The 19,170-nt window shown below is 50.2% G+C and overlaps 1 protein-coding gene across 4 annotated transcripts in view; it reads right to left on the reverse strand.

Moving 5' to 3' along the window:
• Positions 1-19,170, reverse strand: part of NAV2 (neuron navigator 2) — a 366,387-nt gene that overhangs the window by 44,391 nt on the left and 302,826 nt on the right. For all 4 annotated transcript variants that reach the window (XM_070428165.1, XM_070428164.1, XM_070428167.1 and 1 more), the window contains 7 exons: positions 13,169-13,460; positions 11,491-12,193; positions 8,476-8,934; positions 7,791-7,856; positions 6,356-6,400; positions 3,755-3,915; positions 2,012-2,200 (listed from right to left, as the gene is read on the reverse strand). In XM_070428165.1, the coding sequence (XP_070284266.1) occupies positions 2,012-2,200; positions 3,755-3,915; positions 6,356-6,400; positions 7,791-7,856; positions 8,476-8,934; positions 11,491-12,193; positions 13,169-13,460 (1,915 nt within the window). The remainder of the gene's footprint in view (positions 1-2,011; positions 2,201-3,754; positions 3,916-6,355; positions 6,401-7,790; positions 7,857-8,475; positions 8,935-11,490; positions 12,194-13,168; positions 13,461-19,170) is intronic.

Consider the following 19,170-nt stretch of genomic DNA (forward strand, 5'->3'; position numbering starts at 1 on the left):
TGTGTTTAAAGTACATCAACAGCAGTTTCTACCTCTTCCTCACAACTTTGATTTTCCCCTCTGCATTCAGTTCCACGTCACCATGAATCATGGGATTTACAAAAGTCTAGACACTGCTCGTGGGCAAGCACCCGTTGTCAATGCCACTTTGCCATGCAGATGTTCCACAGTTGTGCTGTCTGACTCCAGATGGAATAAATAAAAGCGATCTGATGAGGATGCCGTAATGGTCCTGGACCTTTATGAGGCGAAGTGTGCTTGTTTGGACAAGTTTGGGTGCTGCACACGCGTTCACTCAGGTACACACACGGCAGAGAAGATGAATACAGCACAGGACACACTCTACCTGCAAGTCGTCATCAGGAGGGCTGGGGATGCTCCATGGCCATGTGTGGCCAGCACACCCACTATAACAGGAGTTCAAGACAAACTGCCTACTCTACACCTTACGGTCAACATATCTTGCTGCTCTGGGTGGTTACAGCACTCATTTCTAGCTCTTAAAATCCAGCGAAACCCTCTTAGCCCCCCCATCCTCTGTTCCAGTAGGTTCCCATGTATGATTTACAGACTTGCACCTGTTCAATGAATGTCCCTGGATGCAACCGATACATAAATGAGGGGGGATACATAAATGAGGGGGGAGAGAATTAAGTTGCTAAAGGGATTAACAGGGGGCAACTGCTCTGTAACTAAACTCTTTAAAATTTTTGTAAAAAAGTTCCCCAGGCAAAGCAGAAGCCAACATCTTGCATTTCCCTCTTGACCTGTTTAGGGATTTCTGAAACAATCACAGGTTTGTTTGAGCTTTCCTACCAAGAGGATGCTGGGCACATATCCCCACTCTCATGGAACTGGGAGCAGAGGGAAGTGCCTATGGCTCTCCTCCCACGTTCTATTCTGTCACTGACAAGACAAAAAAGGGCACAACCAGAGACATAGCCCTCAGCTGGGGCTGGACTGCCAGCTGCCAGGACACTGGTGCGGAAGCCGAGTCTACAGGCTGTGACGTGCAATAACATCATTGGGTTAACATTTGTGCATATCATCTCATTAATCTCATAATTCTGTGGGCTGAGTACTATTAGTACTCCTACGTTATCAGTGAAAAAACAGAGGCAAAGAGAGGTGAAGTAATTGCCCAAGATCATACACCTAATAAATAATGAAACCGGAATTCAAACCCTGGTAGTCTTACTACACACTCTTAACCATTCATTAGTCAGTGAGTCCTGCCTCCAGTGTCCGACCAGTTCACCCTGGGGAAGCATTGCGGGGAGTGGGTGATGTCCCCCCAAAGCATTTTGACTGCTGTTTCCCTAACTCACACCTTGAGTGAAGGAACAAAGGGAAAGAAATAGGAATCGCTGGCAAAGTTGCCCACAGTATTTTAATCTTAAAATTCTGATTTAAATGATTTTAAGATAAAAATCTAATCCAAAATATTCCCACTTAGCAAGCAAACAATGAAAAAGGCATCACCGAACGCAATAAACTTGAACCACTGATGCCTGAATAACAAAGCAGATAATTCTTGAGAGCAGCAGAGAGGCATGGCTGCCCGGAGCCCCCTAAAGTCATAAGGGTCGTTTGACCGCCAAAGGGGTCGCGACCCACAGGTTGAGAACCACTGTCATAAGGGGCCATCAGCACTGGGAAACCAACTCTCCAGGAATGCACTCCTCCAAGATGGGGAGCCAGTGGCTGAACCTCAAGATGAGGGTGCATGCCAAGAAGCTATGGCCCATGTCCAAGAACGAGAAACCTAGAGCAAAACTCAGTCAGCTCTAAGGTTCACAGTGATTTTTTAGTAGCATCTTCCCTCAAGTCCTGAGAGGTCAATTAAGAGTCAGACCCTACTATTCAGTTTTCCAGCCTGACCCCCCAGTAAGTGGGGGAGTTGGAAGCACTCACAGGTGGACTCTCAGGCCAACGAAATGAACTTGACATAGAGGAGAATTAACTATACACCCCCTAACCTGGGAGACAGACGGCCAGTCTCCTTGCTTACCTTCTTCAAACCCATCCCGGAAGGAGCCCGAGCGGCTCATGGTTCTGCTCTTCTCATCCAGGGACATGGAGCTATTCCGGAAGCGGCTGTCGGTGTACGGGTCATACTGCCCATCGGCATTGGAGAGGCTGTGGGTCCTCAGCATGGTCGGGTTGGACAAGCTCATCTGTGTGACAGTGGTGGGACTCGCTGGAACAAAAGGAATGGAATCAAAAGGTTGGGAATTCATGTCTTTGTTCAAATCCTGGACGGGGATGAAGAGGAGACTGCTCGTTATCAGCCATATCCATCCCCGCCAATGTCTCTCTCTTGTCTATTTTCTAAAAGGTGGTCACATCAGCATTTGAGTTACACACCGAGAGCTAAAAATAAGGGAGGGGAGGTGGGTCAGTTCCAAAGCAGGGCTCTGGGCCTCAGCTTTCCAACTTGGCACGTTCAGACAGGCTCGTGTCACCTTCCAGGCATGAGCTAATTACTCCCTGGGCTCATCTGGAACAATTCTCTCCAAAGCCCAAAGCCCGAAATAGCCCCAGCGGGCTTTTGATCAGATGGGAAGGGTTTGTGCATGACAAGAAACTCCTGCCTCAAAGAGTTACGGCTGGGAAAGAACAATAGGAACACGGGTCCCGTCCCCTCAGATGGGGAACACTGACTAAGGGAGCCTCAAGAGCTTTGGTGCAGAGGCGGCACATTTACCTTAGCCGAAGCCAGCTTTCTTATTAAAATCCAGTCATTTTAGTAACGTCCAATATTTCAGAAGTATACCTTTAGTTAACTGAGAATGCAGAGTTAAATCAGACTTGATTCCAAGCCACACCTGTCCTTAAAGACTGAGTTTATTGCTCACAATAGTACTCAGGAAAGGCAGGGTGGCCTCTCAAAGGAAGGTCCCTTCTCCCTCCCATCAGCCTTCCAAGGCTCAGCTCCCATCCTGCCACCTTCATGCGACCTTCCCTGTAATTCCCGCCAGGACTGACCTTTCCTGTTCCTAACTGTGAGTGATACTTGCTACCTGATCATATTCCATTTCTACATGGTTTCCTACAAACAGAATCCCCTGACTAGTCAGCAGGGACCGTGTCACACATTCTTTTCCTTTCCCCACTGTGCCCGTCAAAGCATCATGTCAGGAGTGGGCACTTCCAAGAATACTTGTTCAATCAAAACATGATTTTTATCTCTAGCTTAAGAAAGCATGAGGATGACCAAACATGGGACATGTTCTTTTTTTTTTTTTTAAATATATATATTTTTATTGATTTCAGAGAGGAAGGAAGGGAAATAGAAACATCAATGATGAGAGAGAATCATTGATCGGCTGCCTCCTGCACGCGCCACACTGGGGATCGAGCCCACAACCCGGGCATGTGCCCTTGACCAGAATCAAACATGGGACTCGTCAGTCCGCAGGCCAACGCTCTATCCACCGAGCCAAACTGGCTAGGGCTACAACCTGCTTCTTTAGGTCTTAGAAATAGGGTACATTTTTCTCAAAAATGGGATGGTTAGCTCTAACTCTATCAACCACAGAAAGACTATTACTGATTAGAGTATCAGAAACTTTTCCATTTCCTCTAGTTCCTTTGCTGTCAATCTCCTGTAATCAAACTGCATTGCAGAGGGCTGGCCAGATCCCGAGTGGGAGGAGACCACACATCTATGACCAACAGCTCTCTTCCAAGCACAAGCTGACCTCTGCCCCAGGGAGCCGATCAACACAGCTAATGCCAAGCGGCTACTCACCAAGCTGAGAGAAGTTGAACCTCGTTCCGGAGGGAGAAGTGACGCTGGAGCCGGAGGAGAAAGGGGAATTGGCAGCCGTATCCTGCAGGCCTCCTGCAGAGTGGGACCGTAACCATTCTTTTGCGTCTTCTTGTGTGCGGAGCTGGGAGGTGGGGGTGTACCTGGACAGACGGAAATCAGGCTGGATTAACTATGAACGACGCTTATAGATAATGAACTCCGGGGAGCTGACGAGGAACACACATCCAAAGTTGATGTTTAAAAAAGTCCGATCACTCTATATCCCGAAACCTACCAAGTTTTTTGCTACTTGGCCGCCTTTAGGGAAAATTGCAATTCCTGTCAGTTTGGAGGGAACACATAAAGGGAGCAAGACCGGTGAACGCTCAAAAGAGCCGTCACGGGGCGTATCTGTAACATGTTGATTCACGACAGTGTCATGTCCAAGCCCCCACCCTGACGGCACCGAAGCAACCAAACAGGCTGCGGTTCGAGCTTGGAGGATTTTAGTTAGAGAGCTCAGGGCATCAGCCTTCTAGAGCACACACAGGTGGCCATGAATCATGGCATGTCAGAAACCAGACACGAAAAAGTGTGAGGACAATAATGCCACTGCAATCTAGCATCAACACGTCTTCACAAAAGGAACCCAAGTCGTTGGGTTTCACACAGGGGAGGGGCTGCAGAAGTTCCCCCTCCTCATTGATATTTTTGGTAATAGTTTATCAAATGTCTCCAATGAGCTGAGTGCCTTCACAGACATGATCTAAAATCACAGAATTTCGCCCTAACCGGTTTGGCTCAGTAGATAGAGCGTCGGCCTGCGGACTGAAGGGTCCCAGGTTCGATTCCGGTCAAGGGCATGTACCTTGGTTGCGGGCACATCCCCAGTAGGGGGTGTGCAGGAGGCAGCTGATGGATGTTTCTCTCTCATCCATGTTTCTAACTCTCTATCCCTCTCCCTTCCTCTCTGTAAAAAATCAATAAAAATATATTTAAAAAAATAAATAAAATCACAGAATTTCTAAATCACTCAAGTAGCCACAGAAACCTTAGATTTACAAACAGATTGCCATGAGGTAACTACTGTTTAAGTCAACCTCGGGATTCTTTTGGCTTACGAGAGGAGTTGTAGGTGTGTTGGGGTTGGATGTGTGTGAATGGAGGGAGGGAGCTAGAAAGGGAAAGTCAGAGTGAGAGGGAATATAAAATGTGTCTTCCTTCATGTTTTCACTCTAGTTGATGGACATGTAACTTTCAGTTGCTTGTAGACAGCCTGCCACATATCCCTATTCTAATTTTTTTTAAAAAAAACAAATTTTAGAAAGCCAGAGCTACATTTTCATAGGATAGGTCTGCTCCAGAAAGAAATATATCCAGCATTTTGATATGTCAATATTTAGAGAGGTTAGCGTCCTCTGGGGGCAACAGTGGGGCATCAAATCCAACTCATATTAAAAGTGGCCGAAATGGAAGCGTCTAGCATGGTTGCCAACAATCCGCCCTGCCCAGCATGATGCACACTGTTAGGTACAAAAGGCCTTGCCAGCTCCCCCTTCTCAGGCCACACTGGTGAACCCCCTCCCACAGGACGTCTGATGGGGGAATTTTCCAATTCTGTGATTTTTAGTTCCTAGAATTGGCTTTACTCGGAGCTCCTATAGAAAGGAAGCATTGATACCTACCTCACATTACTGTTCAAAATGCTCTCAGCCTTACGAGCTACAGGTTATCAACTACAGACAGACATGACAGTGTTGAAACATTTCATCTCACGTTCCATTTTTTGCAAAAGCACGTAATGCTCAGTGCAGGGTGAAGCTGATGCTACAAAGAAGGAGGCATTTAGAGAGCAGGAGAAATGACAGCTACAACCACGAGATGTTTAGACCACGCGGCAGGCGTCAGAATTTAAGTTCCTCCGATTGGCAGAGTGAAGTAGATGGTGGAAGCCATGGTGACTTATAGCATCTTGTTTTATCAGGACTAGCATCCAACTGAGCCCAAGCCATGACTTACAATGAAGGAGAGGACATTACTTCCTCATAGACTTCTTCTTTTCACCAAAAGCTGATCATACCGATGTCTTGTTGGGCACCGGAAACTGACGCGAATTTTGATTATTATTCAGATGAGTGCAAAGTATCCGTCCTTAGTAATTTTCTATGGGCCGAAAGCTAAATATTTTTAAGCTTGAGGGTGATATTTCCTTCCTCCTTGGCTCGCGTCCTGGCTAACAAATCAACATGCTACAAGTCAAGTCCTTTGTCTCAGAAGGCAGCCTGTGAACTGCATGGTCATGGTGACATGCTCAACGATTAGAACCCCTGGCCCCGGAAACAGCAGGAACTGCTCTCTGGGCTTCACAGGGATGTTGTTCACGACACGGTTTCACCACATTAAGCCCCCCAAAAGCACAGCCTCTGCTCAAGCAAATAAACCAACGAATGGACAGATGAGAATGAGAGGGTGTGAGGGCAGCGTTCATCCAAGGTCTGACTGCGGTGGCCAAAGCGGGGACCCCAGCCCAGCCCGAACCCCCACCAGCCAAGCCCCAAAGCCACACCACATGGCATGGATGCAAGGAGGAAACACAGATACCTGAGTCCTTTCTTAGGCAAAGTGTTCCTATCAAGGTGCGGGTCACTGTAGGAAAGTTAAAACAAAAATGAGAACTTCAGAGAAGCACAGAAAAAGCAGGCGGCGTGAGGAGGGAAAGGCTGAGACGGGGCTGACGAGATCTGGGGAAAGAGACTCACTTCACCAGAGGCGCTCCCTTCTCCAGTTGATAACCTGGCCATGCAGCACCTCCACGGGAAACCAAAGAAGCCCAGCCCTGGCCTGCGCTGACCCAGTGCATACCTTACCCCCGGAGGCCTAGGCACTCAACCCCACAGGTTCAAAGCCACACTTGGGGGCTGCCGCACCTTGAAGCAGAGCCCGTGCCTTCCGCCACCCCGTCGCCCATCTCTGCACCATCACTACTGCTTCTCGGAGAGAGAGATGCCAGCTTCTCTGCGCCCCTAACTCGGGGCCATCCCAGTGCCACCGGCAGTGACTTCAGTGAGAGAAGGGACTTGTAGGAGGGTTTCAAGAGGCCTGCCGTCTGCATATTTGGAATTCACTCATGAATTCCGGGTCCCTCTCCGTTCCTGCAGTCCTTATTGGACGTAGCTAGGAGCTGAGCCCTGGGCCGGAGTCGGGGCGTGTTACAACTTGCTGGCTGATAAAGTCAAGGCATTCAGATTTCCAAAGAACCAGGGTTTAAAGGCTTGGTCTGTGAGTCTGACAACAACAAAGTTTTTGCTGTTGATGGGGTGAAGAGGGTTTTCATTAATTTTTTTTTTTTCTAGCACGAAACAACATCTGTTTGTTATGTTTGGCTAAGCCATGCCTCCCCCACAAATTTCAGGTCAATATCCATCTCTGAGGCCCACCCACAGGGCAGCTGGGGGCAAACAAGCCTCTTCATTTATAAAGTCTCAACGCGCCACAGATTCTTTTTCATTATCGTTACAGGAAATGGGCACGGGGAACACAGCAGCCTGCGAAACAGACGGAGCCAAACTGCAGCAAAGGACTTGGAAAGGGAGAAGAGCCAGCTGCGTGGGGAGCAGGGGGAGCGAGGGGAGTGAGGGGGTGGGAGACAAAGGTGAGGGCCAAGCTGCACAGTGGGTGGTAGATCATTTCTGGACTCGAAGGGGAGGGGAGGGGAGGGGGAGGGAAGGGCGGGAAGCAGGAGCATGCCACAGGAAGGCTGAGATGCAAGTGAGAGCTTCTGCCGCCCCAGTTCAAGTGCAGGTTTGAGGTTCCTTCCCAAGCTGGGAAGGGAGGGGCCAGCCCAGCCCGCCTCTCGGGGCTTCAGTGGACAGCGGAACAGACCCTCACTGGCATGTCTGGGGGTCACGTACTACACCGAGCCACGAGCACAAGCGGAAGCCTCAGGCCAACAGCCTCACACAAAACGTTTGGCTTAACACAGAGGGGCAGAGGAACCTGGAGGCTCGGTGGGGTCCCGGGCCTACGATGTCATTACCTGTCCTGTTTCCTGGGCAAAGTACTTCTGCAGAACTTAGGGCTAGCGGCAGGGGAGGAGAGAGGGCTAGAAGTCCAGGCAGGTAGAAAACAAGAGAAGGAACATTAGATCGGAAGAAAGGGGAGGAGTCGTTATATACAGTGATTTTTCTCATACCCAGGGAGACAATGGATACACCACCATGGCAGCGGGACCCGTAGCTCTGGGGCGCTTCTGGTTTCCTGGTCTCCTCTCACTGGCCAGCAGCCCCTCAGTAGGAGGGTGTCTGCCATGAGGACCGCGAAATCGAGCCCACTGCCTAAAGAACATCCTGCCACACGCCCTGTGGCTGCAGCCGGCCACCCACTCTGCCTACACAATTACAGCGGGAGGAAAAAGAACAAACAGAAGATGGAAGGATTTCAAAGGTGGAATGCCATTTCGGATGGATGCATTAAATCTGCCCCCACGAGACTTCCAGTGGCTCCAAACACTGAGAATAACCACAATGAAAAAGATAACAGGAAGCAGAGCCGAGTTTCATTCTACCCCAAACTGGCTTTCCTACAGGAAGACATCGGTGATAAGAAAGAGAGCCATCTCCCAGGCAAAGGGGACTTGCCACTTGGGATTCCTGACATAATCCTTTGCCTCCTGAAAGGGTGTCTTTCTGAGAGATACAGGCAGCCAGACGCACACCACCAACCTTTCGGACAGTGTGGTCTTCACACTGTTGGTTCGCACAAAGGGAGCCAGGGAGTCGTCCTTAGAGGAGGCGAGGAGGCCCGAGGAGGAGTTGTGGCTCGGCCCCCCTCCACTGCTGAGGGAGATGTCGATGGACTCACAGCTGGTGTGCAGGCTGCTGACGGACTGGAAGCCCTTGCTAACTGCTGAGGAGCTGCTGGCGTTGGTGCCCCAGGTGAGGCTGTTGGAAGGGCCTGAGTGGGCTGAGCTGGGGCTGGAGGCTAGTGGAGACTGGTTGATGTCCACATTCTTACTGTAGAGAGGACTGCTGCTCCCGCTGCTCAGGGCGCCGCTGCCCGAGGGGGACTCTAAGTTACCTGGCTGGGTCAAGGTGGCATGAGGATTGGAGAGGACCACCGCGTTTTTCATGTTTTCAGCTGTGGCCATGGGCACTTGCTTGCTAGGCTTCCCACCAAAGAGTCTGTGAAGAGACAAAGGGTTGTTTGGGTTGAACACCCAGAGCCAAGGGGCTGCGAGCTACTAGAGTCGGGGGCACAGGGACAGGAGCCTGGGAGTCCCTGGGGGAGGGCACCATCATTTCTACTGAAATGGCTCCAGGCATCCAGAGGACAGGCCACTGGGCTCGGTGCATCACACGAGTCTAGCCTCCAGTTCTACGCTGCAGCTGAGACCCTGGGGAACAGTTTTCTACAGGACTATGCATGCTCATCCAAGATCTCGCTTCCCTTTCTTTCCAAGAGTAGCTAGAAAACTGCCCTGGCCTGGGAAACATCTAGAAGGAAAAGAGCTGCCTTCATCATCTTTGCATCCATGACCCCAGGGCAGTTTAACACCGGGGATTTGGCCGATTAGATTTCTAAGCACAGCATGCAGAGTCAAGAGCCTGAGTCTAGATCTGGATGGGGCCCGGGGAAAGCATCTTCACAGGCAAGCCCCGCCTGAAAGATGTGCTCTGAGGGCCGGAGTGCTAGCACCACAGAAACCTTGCCGAGTTCACAGGGCGCTAGACCAGACTCTCAGTGTGACCTGTGTCTCTGTGACAGACACATAGAAATGCCATTCCATGTCACGCCCCTGCTGGTGACCAAAACAGTGCTGTTAGAACACAGGCAATGGCACACAGGTCTCCCTCTTCCATTGGCGGAGGGACACCTGGTAGAGGGGCAGAGTTGCTTTAAGTCAGGGGGACGGTACACACTCCAGTAATGCAAGTAATTCCATCCACTCAAACTCTGCCTTTCCCCAAGCTCCTCAGTGCGGTGAGTTTGATCTCTGTTTTCTCCAAACAGTTCTTTACAATTCTCAATTATTGTGAAAACAAACAACCGACAGACCATATTAACCAGTCCTCACTACAATATCTGGTGACAGATGAGAAACACTTTGGCCTGGTGACCATCAGAGAATGAAATATCTGACTGCACAATCGTGGCTTTAGGATGCTTACACACTTCCAGCAATGGGGACCTCGTTATGTCAAGGCGTAGCTCATCCCAGGGCCAAGCACTTCCAACGAGAAAACCAAAATAGGATCCATCTTCACGTTTGCTCATTGCTCCTGACCCTGCTCTGTGTAACTACACAGAAGAAAGGCCGAGTTTTCCTTGAAGAGCGTTATCACACTCCACCTAAGGCCTACCTTCTCCAAACCGAGGCACAATGAGAGCACTGAGAGCGCCTTCAGGAGTTAGTAAACAATGAAACTGCCAGGCATTGGCTGAAAGGTGTTCTGTGTTGAACCTAAGAAGCTGCTGCATTTTCAAGCATTCTATTACACTTGCCTAAGGGTCTAGTAAAATGCCTTTGTAGTCACTAAAGGAAATCTATAATACCAAAGAGCAAATATTACATAGAATACTTGAGGCAAGAAGCAGAGAAAAATTTCATTTACAAGGCAATCTGTTAAAAGAACAAAGAGCAGCCCAATAGGACCTTCCCCTGAAAAAAAAAAAGTAATCATTACTGAAATTCTAATAATCAAGTCTAGACAAAGAACTGAGCTGCCTCATTATACCTTTCATGTGGAATGCTGCTTCTGAAGTCTCTTCAAACATTCCGATCCATCCCCAAATATGTACATGTGCACATAATTTTTGTTTTTTTCACTGCTCGGTTTTCTGTCCTTGAGACTTACTCTTTCCTATGACAAGAAATTCCCTGGGAAGGTAGAATAAGCCCTGTCCTATGCATATGCAGTTTGAGGATGGTCCAGTGGACATGGATATTATGATGAGATACTATGAACAGACAACAACCGCACACATTTAAAAGAAAGTTTAAGAAAAAACAGCGAATCATATTTTCATGTAAAAATTTCCATCCACGGTGGAAATGTGAGAAAATGTCTTATTCCTATTACCTTAAAAGGCAATAGGAAACCAATTTCTCCTTTTTAGAAACGCTTCTGCTTTAAGAGGCTTTTTTTATTTTATTTTAAGGAAACTAAAATTTCAGAGACTAATGCGGAATTATACATGCAGTTATAAATAAGTATGCAGAGAATATTGGACTGTTTGAGTGAAGGATCTGGCCAAGATCACTGTCTAGCATAATGATGAGGAATCTCAGCCACAGAATTAACAAGACAAGAACTTTCTGCTTCCCTGAGCTACCCATCCAGATCTGGATGGTAGCTAACTTTTATTGAGTACTTACTAGGGGCCAGTATTGCTACACAAGATTAATCTCCACAAGAACTCTCAGGTGGGTATTGGTACCCCCATTTTACAGATGAGAAAACTGAGGCATAACTGCTAAGAAAGCTTACGTGGCAGCTAATTAAGGTGAACCCAAGATTTAAACCCAGGATGATTGATTGCAGGGGCTTATGATTTTCAACCTAACACGGAAAAATAATTGACTGCAAAGCTGCTGGAAGCATCTGACCAAACAACTTTATCCTAGGACTGATAAAGTGGTGAAAACAGAGGCTGCTTTAACTGAGAAACAGGAAATTATGAATCCAGGACACCATTCCATATATTCCAGTTCTGCTCAGGGCAACTTCCCCACCTACCTGCGGAGCGTGGGAGAGGCCACGTCAGGGTACTTGGCGCCCGGCTGGAGAGTGGCCTGAGCCGCACTGGACACAGGCTGGGCCGCCGGGTTCACCTTCACTGAGTTACAGGAAGCCACGCTCTCATTGTCAGATGAGATGCCTTTCTCTTTGTCCGTCTGGTTGACCAGACCTGGCAGAGAGCTGCCCAGGGCCGTTTTGCAAGGTTCCCTCAGCTTGGGCACCGGCAGGCCTGCGGACTTGCTGCTGATGTTGGAATCGATGCTGCTGGTACTAGACCTGTTCCCAGCCCCATTGCGGCTGGTGGACTTGCTGGGCCGCGGCAAACTCCGGTACTGCAAGTTTGTCCGGGAGCTGAGGGACAGGTACCCGTCGTCCTGGTTCTGAGCCCCGTCCATGCTCGTCTTCCGGCCAGTGGCCCGACCCACAAGCGCCGATGACTTTGGGATTTTGCCCAGGGTGGCTGACCTGCTGGTGACAGTGGCTCCACTGGCTGTGATCATGGCCAGACCGGCGGCCGAGCCACTCTGCTTCTTGAACCCAAAGCTGTTGGCATTGGCAGTGGGCGTCCTGGCGCTGCCGGGGAGGGGCTTTTTGGATTCGTCCCCACTGCTGCGGCCGGCGTCGGACGGGGAGCGCTTCACCTGGGAGGCTTTGGGAGAGAGCCTTCCTTTCTCGGACACCTTCGCATCGTCGGTTTTTCCTGGGAGAGAAATCGGCAAAGTTAACCTGCAAACCGAGAAGCCAGCTCATCAGCTCAGCCTGTTTAAAATCCTCCCCTTCTTCAAAGAACCGGCTCACTTTCCCCTTGGGGAGAGCAGCGCCTTGGGAGGCAGAAGACAGCTTTTTAGAAAGACAATCTAGTCTACCACTGTCACTGGGAGCCTTTTAGGAGATGTCAGCAATTCTACTCACTTGCAAAGCATCTGAATTTACCCAGAGCAAAGTCCAGCCATCCAATCACCGCTGTGTCTGGGGAAGAGACCCTGACTTTTACTGAACTTTCTCCCTCTGTCCATTAAAACGATGTTCCTAACACTTCCAGGAGGAACCCTTGACTTCCTGCAAAAACACTTCCTCCGTTTACACACACCCTTCAGTCATGGACAATATCAACTCCACATACCAACAGTTTATAAACACTTGACCGTGTGCCCTTGAGGGTTAGCTCCTGACCAGCACACGGTCACACTCATTCACTGCGGCCTCAGCCATGAAACCATCTGCAGACTTAAGCCCTCTCACTCCCATATTTCCATCTGGAAAGAGGAAGAGCTGTGAACCTGTTTGAAAGAGGATTATTAGCAGAGTCTACACCAGTGATGGCGAACCTATGACACGCGAACTCATTTTTTTGGTTGATTGGTTGATTTTTTTTTTGTTAAATGGCATTTAAGTATATAAAATAAATATCAAAAATATAAATCTTTGTTTTACTATGGTTGCAAATATCAAAAAATTTCTCTATGTGACACAGCACCAGAGTTAAGTTAGGGTTTTTCAAAATGCTGACACGCCGAGCTCAAAAGGTTCGCCATCACTGGTACACCCTGAGAACAAATACCTGAGCATTTACAGGGACTTAAAACCACACACACAATTCCTTGCTAGGGTGACTGCGGTTTTGGTTTTCAAACTGACACCTGTGGATGCCAGACAGTGTCTGCCTCTCACTCACCGGTTCCCGGCGTCTTGAGCGTGCCCGCCGGGGCAGCCGGCTTCGTCCTCGGCATGGTGATGCCCACCTGAGCGGTCATGCCTCGCCGCCACGAGCCCGTCTGGGAGATGACGGGGTTCTTCTTGCCCGATGTGCTTTTGTCAGACTCATCAGACACGTCCGAGGGATTCCGCCGCCACTTGGACCCCGGCTCCATCTTTATGCCGCTGTCTGACCCTCCATCGGACTTCTTGACATCATCGCCCGACCAGAGGGAGTTCCTCTCCACCTGCGAGTGCTTCTCCGCGTCGGTCTGTGGGTGAGACTCCGAGTTAGTCCCTCCAAACCCCAGGTTAGAGAGACCCTCACCACAGAGCAGAAATGCCAATACACAGGACGAATTAAGGGGAGAATAGTAACCCCTTGAAAATGATCGGGCCTTGGTACTCTGGTTATCTTATTAGAAAGCCTGATTTTTGGGGTCCAAGGAAAGTAAAGAATATGAATGTCCTACAGGGATGTGAGGAAGGAGAGTACAAGGGGCCAGAAGAACACGAGGGAAAGAGCCCCACAGAGAGCCGTGAGCAGATGGAGATGTGGCGAGAATTCAGCCACCAACTCTGCCACTTGGCGACAGACCTCCGCTAACTCGGGCAGCCTGGTCTCTAGCCAGCATCCAGCCTCCTGGCTGTTTCCCTTTGTTCTGCCGGCTCCCTATCACTCCCCTGGCAGTGAGAGCTTTGAAGCTCGCGCAGCGCCTGCCTGACGCTCCAAGCCAGTGAGCTCCGAGCCAGTGAGCGAGCAGGCGAGGGTGGCTGCTGCTTCTACAGGGAGGGAGAGGGGCTGAGAGGAAACACATCCTCCAAAGCCATTCCCCCCAAGCTCACAGCCAGCGGTGCCTGCTCCTACCCCAGCTCCGTGTCTGTGCCCCACTGCCTTGCTCCTCCTGTGGGATTCTGCTCAGACCGGGGATATAATTCGCCAGCTTTCTTTGGAAGAGCCCTGACCTGCTGGCTATGGAACCCAGGAGGGGGCAGAAGTGTGATGTCAATGATTCACTGAGTGAAAAGGCAGGAGTTAACCAGGTCACCCTGGGGGCCTCCCTCAGGGTGGGGCCAGGCCAAGGAGATGCCGGTGGGAGAAGCCACGCAGAGAATGGGGACGGGAGGTCAGCCACACTTTAGGGGGGGGCCATACTAAGACAGAGGTCCCAGAGAGTGGGCACCATCAGCAAGGCAGGAAATCAAAATGATCACCTGGCCAGAATCTGGCCTAATGCCTGGGATCCAAGAGTACACCTTCCTCCACAAAATATACTGGCTGGGAGGGATAAAGTGTAAATACAGACTGGAGCAGCCCACACTCAATCGTCTCTCTGTCACCACCGTGGACTCCTCTCTCTCAACCCCTTCACCCCCTATGAATTCCACTCATCCACGACAGCCGCGTGACAAGTGCGTTCGGTCATTCCTCAGCACGTACTGAGTTCCTGCTGCTGGGTACCAGGCACCAGAGACATGAGGAGGGCGAAAACCTCCCCACCTGTGGGGAGCCCGTCACCCCACTGTGGCGAGGGACAGAGGGAGACTTCCCACCCTGAACACAGAGCAGGAGCTCCCTGGAGGCTGGGTGAGGAAAGGTGCGAACAGGCGAACACAGGCCTTCCGAGCCACTGGGCCGCATTGTAACAAAATGATGTCATCTGATCCCGGCGACTACCTGGTGCAATAGGGTAAGTAGGTAAGGAGTGCTGTCTTCATCTCAGTTTTACAGATGCGTGGAAACCAAAGCCACGCACGCCCTGTCCCCCCGCGCTCCTTCCTCGGAACAATTCCAGGATACCCATTCAACCAGGATCTCAGTGCCCGCTGCTTGCAGGCACCGCGCAGGGCCTGAGGATCTGTGGGTAAGACTGGTTCCACACCCCTGGAGCGTACAATCCAGCGAAAAAGGCAGAGATTGCACAAATAAACACAAGCAAATGACTAGTTGTGAATTATGAAGGCTGTTGTAAGGATAAGGTGTCTGAGAGAGAAATACAGGCATTGTCGTAATTTAGATTATGAGAGCAGGGCCAATGTTCAGGTAAGGCCTGTCTGAAGAAGTGCCCTAAAGAATGAAAAGAAACTTGCTAAGAGAAGAGTTTAGGGAAGAGCATGCCTGACAGAGGGAAGAGCATGAGCAAAGGCCCCGGGCATGAAAGTGGCTCGGGAAGCATTCACCTAAAATGTTTGCCTGGGGCCACTCCCTGCCAGGCAAGCTCTGAGGCACTGGGAATGCTACAATGACCAACATCAAGTAGAAATCATTGCTATCTTGTTCAGATACATTGTAACACTTTCCAATATACTCTAAGAGGTACCGAAAGCTTAGCATGTACCACATCCTGGGGTTCTGCATTCGTCCTTTTAATAGTCATTCCTATGCCTTATTTCCTCTAATAAAATTGTAGCAGTAATAGTAACAACACATTTTATTAAGCACGTACTGTGTGTTAGGCACTGGGCTAAGGTGCTTTACATGTGTTATTTAATTTAATCCTCACCAAAAAATCTCTGAGGAAGTTACAGTTCGGTCTCAACTTGACATGAGAAAATTGAGGCGCAGAGTGGAAACGTGTCCAAGATGACACAGTGAGGAAGTGGAGGTGCAAGGACTGATTCCACAGAGTCCACGTTTTATGCCTTTATGCCACGCTGCCTTCCTGGAGAATAAGCCCAAGGACACGAGGCATTTCTGCTTGCCCAGCGGCTCCTAACACCATCCCAGGACCCAGTGGATTCTCTTTCCATACTGGCTCACTGGTTGTTCCCCAGCCCCGACCCCTGAGAAGCTCCAGCCTAGCCTCTTGGGTGGGACCCCCGAGAGCCCCGATTCCACCAGTGGTACAGAGAGTGCTTGTAGCCCTGGCTCAGGGCTGTGGCTAGAGTCCCCCTCTGTAAAGAACGATCACCCCATCACCACACCCTCACAACTCGGGCCTGGCGGCAGCCTCCCCCACACTGCTCTGCACACTGGGCGTCTGCCTGGGACACTGCTGCCTTCAAGTTCCTATCTGCTTAGCAAGCCCTCCCTGAGCCACACGCCAGACCGTCTGGTGGCTCCACTAGGGATCAAAAAATGAAACGGTCCCAGCCTTTCTGTTCCCAAGGCTTCCAACACAAGCCAGCTGTATCTCTACCCCTAACACCCCCTGTCCCCCGTCCCCAACCTCTTGATGCCTTTGTCAGCTGTTCCCATCTCAAATGGCACCTAATGTTGGAAGGATTTTCCTATGGCCCCTACCTGGAAGTCCATTTAGTCACTCAACATCCAGGTGGGGAAACAGCCATACAGGAGAGGGGAGAGGCCTGAAGACTGGAGAGTTCGTGACCCAGGGCCCACAGCGGGGAGGCCGATCCTCAGGCTGACGGGGTGGAACCAAGGTGGGGCTGAGCAGCGAAGGCGGGGGGCCGGGGGCGGGGGGGCACGGGGCACAATGGTGGGGGGAGCACATGGGCTGGAGTCGGGCAGACTTTAGGTTCAAGGACTGGATGCTGCCACTCCTTTGCTGTGTGTGAGCCTGCAGGAGGTGGCTTACCTTCCCCAAGATCATTACCTTGCATATAAAACAGGGGACAAGTAATCCAGAGGAAATTAAGAAAGAAACAAGGTAACTCTGAGCAGCTACCGAGAACGAGGCACCGAGAGAGAGAGGTCAGATAAAGCGTTTCCAGGGCACCCCCACTCTCGCCCTGCAGGATGGATCTATTTACTGTCATTTCATGGACAAGGAGGCAGAGGCTTGGAGAGGTTGGTTAGCTTGTCCAAGGATGTCCACACTTTTTCCCTGACCCACAACCTGGTCTGGCTGCCCAGCAGGCTGCCCAGCTCTCCCGGAGGAAGTCAGTCAAGGGGCTGTGGCGCCTCGGCGGGGAGTGTCTGCCCAGGCGCTGAGAAGCAGCGCACGATGCCCGAGGCGGATACCTGGGCACGCGTGCCTCGGCAGCGCACGCTCAGGGCTCAGCATCCTCGAGGAAAAGTCACTTAGACAGGGCCTCCACCTGCCAGGATCGCTCCTCCCCACGCGCCTCCTGCTCTTCCAGCGGCTAAATGAGGCCGATCTCAAGCTTTCCAGACCACACAGACCTATTCCTTAGATGTCCTTCCTTTTAGCTATTCCTCAGAGGCTTTCGAACCTGAAAACCGAGGCAGGTTACCTGCTGTCCCGGCGACACGCTGAGCCGCTTCTCCCTGACTCTCCCCGCCTTGCCTGGGACACTGTGCTGCCCATCCACCCAGGGAACCAGTATGTACAGAACCGGAGTGAGCCCTGGGGAAGGCCAGCCAGGCACATCTGCCCGCTGCCTGCTGCTGATGGGGAGGAGTAATGGCCCTTTGCATCCCCCCCGAGTGGTGCAGAGAGGATGGGGAAGCTGCATCTACACGGATTCAAATATTTGGAGATGCTCCCTGGGCAGGAACAAAGGGGTGCCACTAAAAACCCACTTACAGAGACCATCGAAATAGGAATCTTAGTAACTATTGATGCAAGTTGGTGCTTTATTCCAATTCCTATTTGCTTGGCTTTTATTTAAATACTAGAGGCCTGGTACACAAAATTTGTGCACGGTGCAGGGGTGGTGTCTCAGCCCGGCCTGCACCCTCTCTAATCCAGGACCCTTTGGGCGACATCCTTCTCACAACCTGGGACCGCTGGCACCTAACTGCTCGCCTGCCTGCCTGCTTGATCGCCCCTAACCACCTCTGCCTGCCGGCCTGATGCCCCTAACTGCTCCCCTGCTGGCCTGATCGCTCCCTAATTAGATGTCCAGTCTAATTAGCATATTATCCTTTTATTAGTATAGATTTTAAACACAGGTCATTTTAAGCAAAAACAACCCAGTGGATATTAAACCCTTTATTTATTTTTTTAATTTTTTAATAAAAATATATTTTATTGATTTTTTGCAGAAAGGAAGGGAGAGAGATAGAGAGCTAGAAACATCGATGAGAGAGAAACATCGATCAGCTGCCTCCTGCACACTCCCGACTGGGGATGTGCCCGCAACAAAGGTACATGCCCTTGACCGGAATCGAACCCGGGACCCTTCAGTCTGCAGGCCAACACTCTATCCACTGAGCCAAACCAGTTAGGGCAAGGATATTAAACCCTTTAAGTCCCTTGTAATTAACTCTCTGATCATGATCAAGGGTCATGTACTTTTGAACCTGTTCTGATGTGACCTGAGCTCGATGAAAGCAAAAAGCCGGTCAAAGAGGGGAGGGGCCTGGCATGAACCGGATTCAAGTGCACCTGACAGGAAAGCATTTGTAGGTCCCAGATGCTAACTCTGTGTTGCTGTGGAAAATAGATTCCACCCCGGCTTTGTGCAGAGGGAACACAGACCAGGAGCTTCCTCCAACAGTGTTTTGTTGCTTAGTGTGCGTCTTAGGAGCAAGCCTGTTCCCAGCTGGCGAGTAAATCAAAGAGAAACTACTGATTTACTGATCCTCCTTGCCTCTCTCCCTCCTTCAGTCCCCTCCTCTCCGCCTTCCTCCCTCTCTCCTCTCAAGCATCTCCCACAGCCTGCCTACCCCCTGAATGCAGACACCCAGGGGTCAATTCCTTGGTTCTCCACTTTAATATCTAAGGATGAATGGAAGCGGTTGTTATTTATGTTACGTATGTTATGAAATTAGGATGAATATCAGAGAAAAAATTGGTGTCCACAAGGAAAGGAGAACCGGGGGACACTGTGACGTTTGGCAAGTGGAGGCGGGAGGGACACAGGTGGTCTGGGAGCTTGTAACATGTCTGATCACTGATTGAACAGTGATCACTCTGGGGCAGTGACTTAGGGTTTTTGGTTTTTTTTTTTTTGAGGTGTAAGATTCATATAATGAAGTTTGACATCATAACTATACAGCTTAAATAAATTTTTTCAGTTTAACTTACATAACTACCACTCAGAAATCAAGCTACAGAAAGAACATTATCAGCACCCCCAAATCTTTGTGCCTCTTTCATCTGGATAGTTTTT

Source organism: Myotis yumanensis, unplaced genomic scaffold (genome assembly GCF_028538775.1).
Source record: "Myotis yumanensis isolate MYYU_CA2020_CCGP unplaced genomic scaffold, mMyoYum1.0.hap1 SCAF_10, whole genome shotgun sequence".
In the NCBI taxonomy this organism is placed as follows: Eukaryota; Metazoa; Chordata; class Mammalia; order Chiroptera; family Vespertilionidae; genus Myotis; species Myotis yumanensis.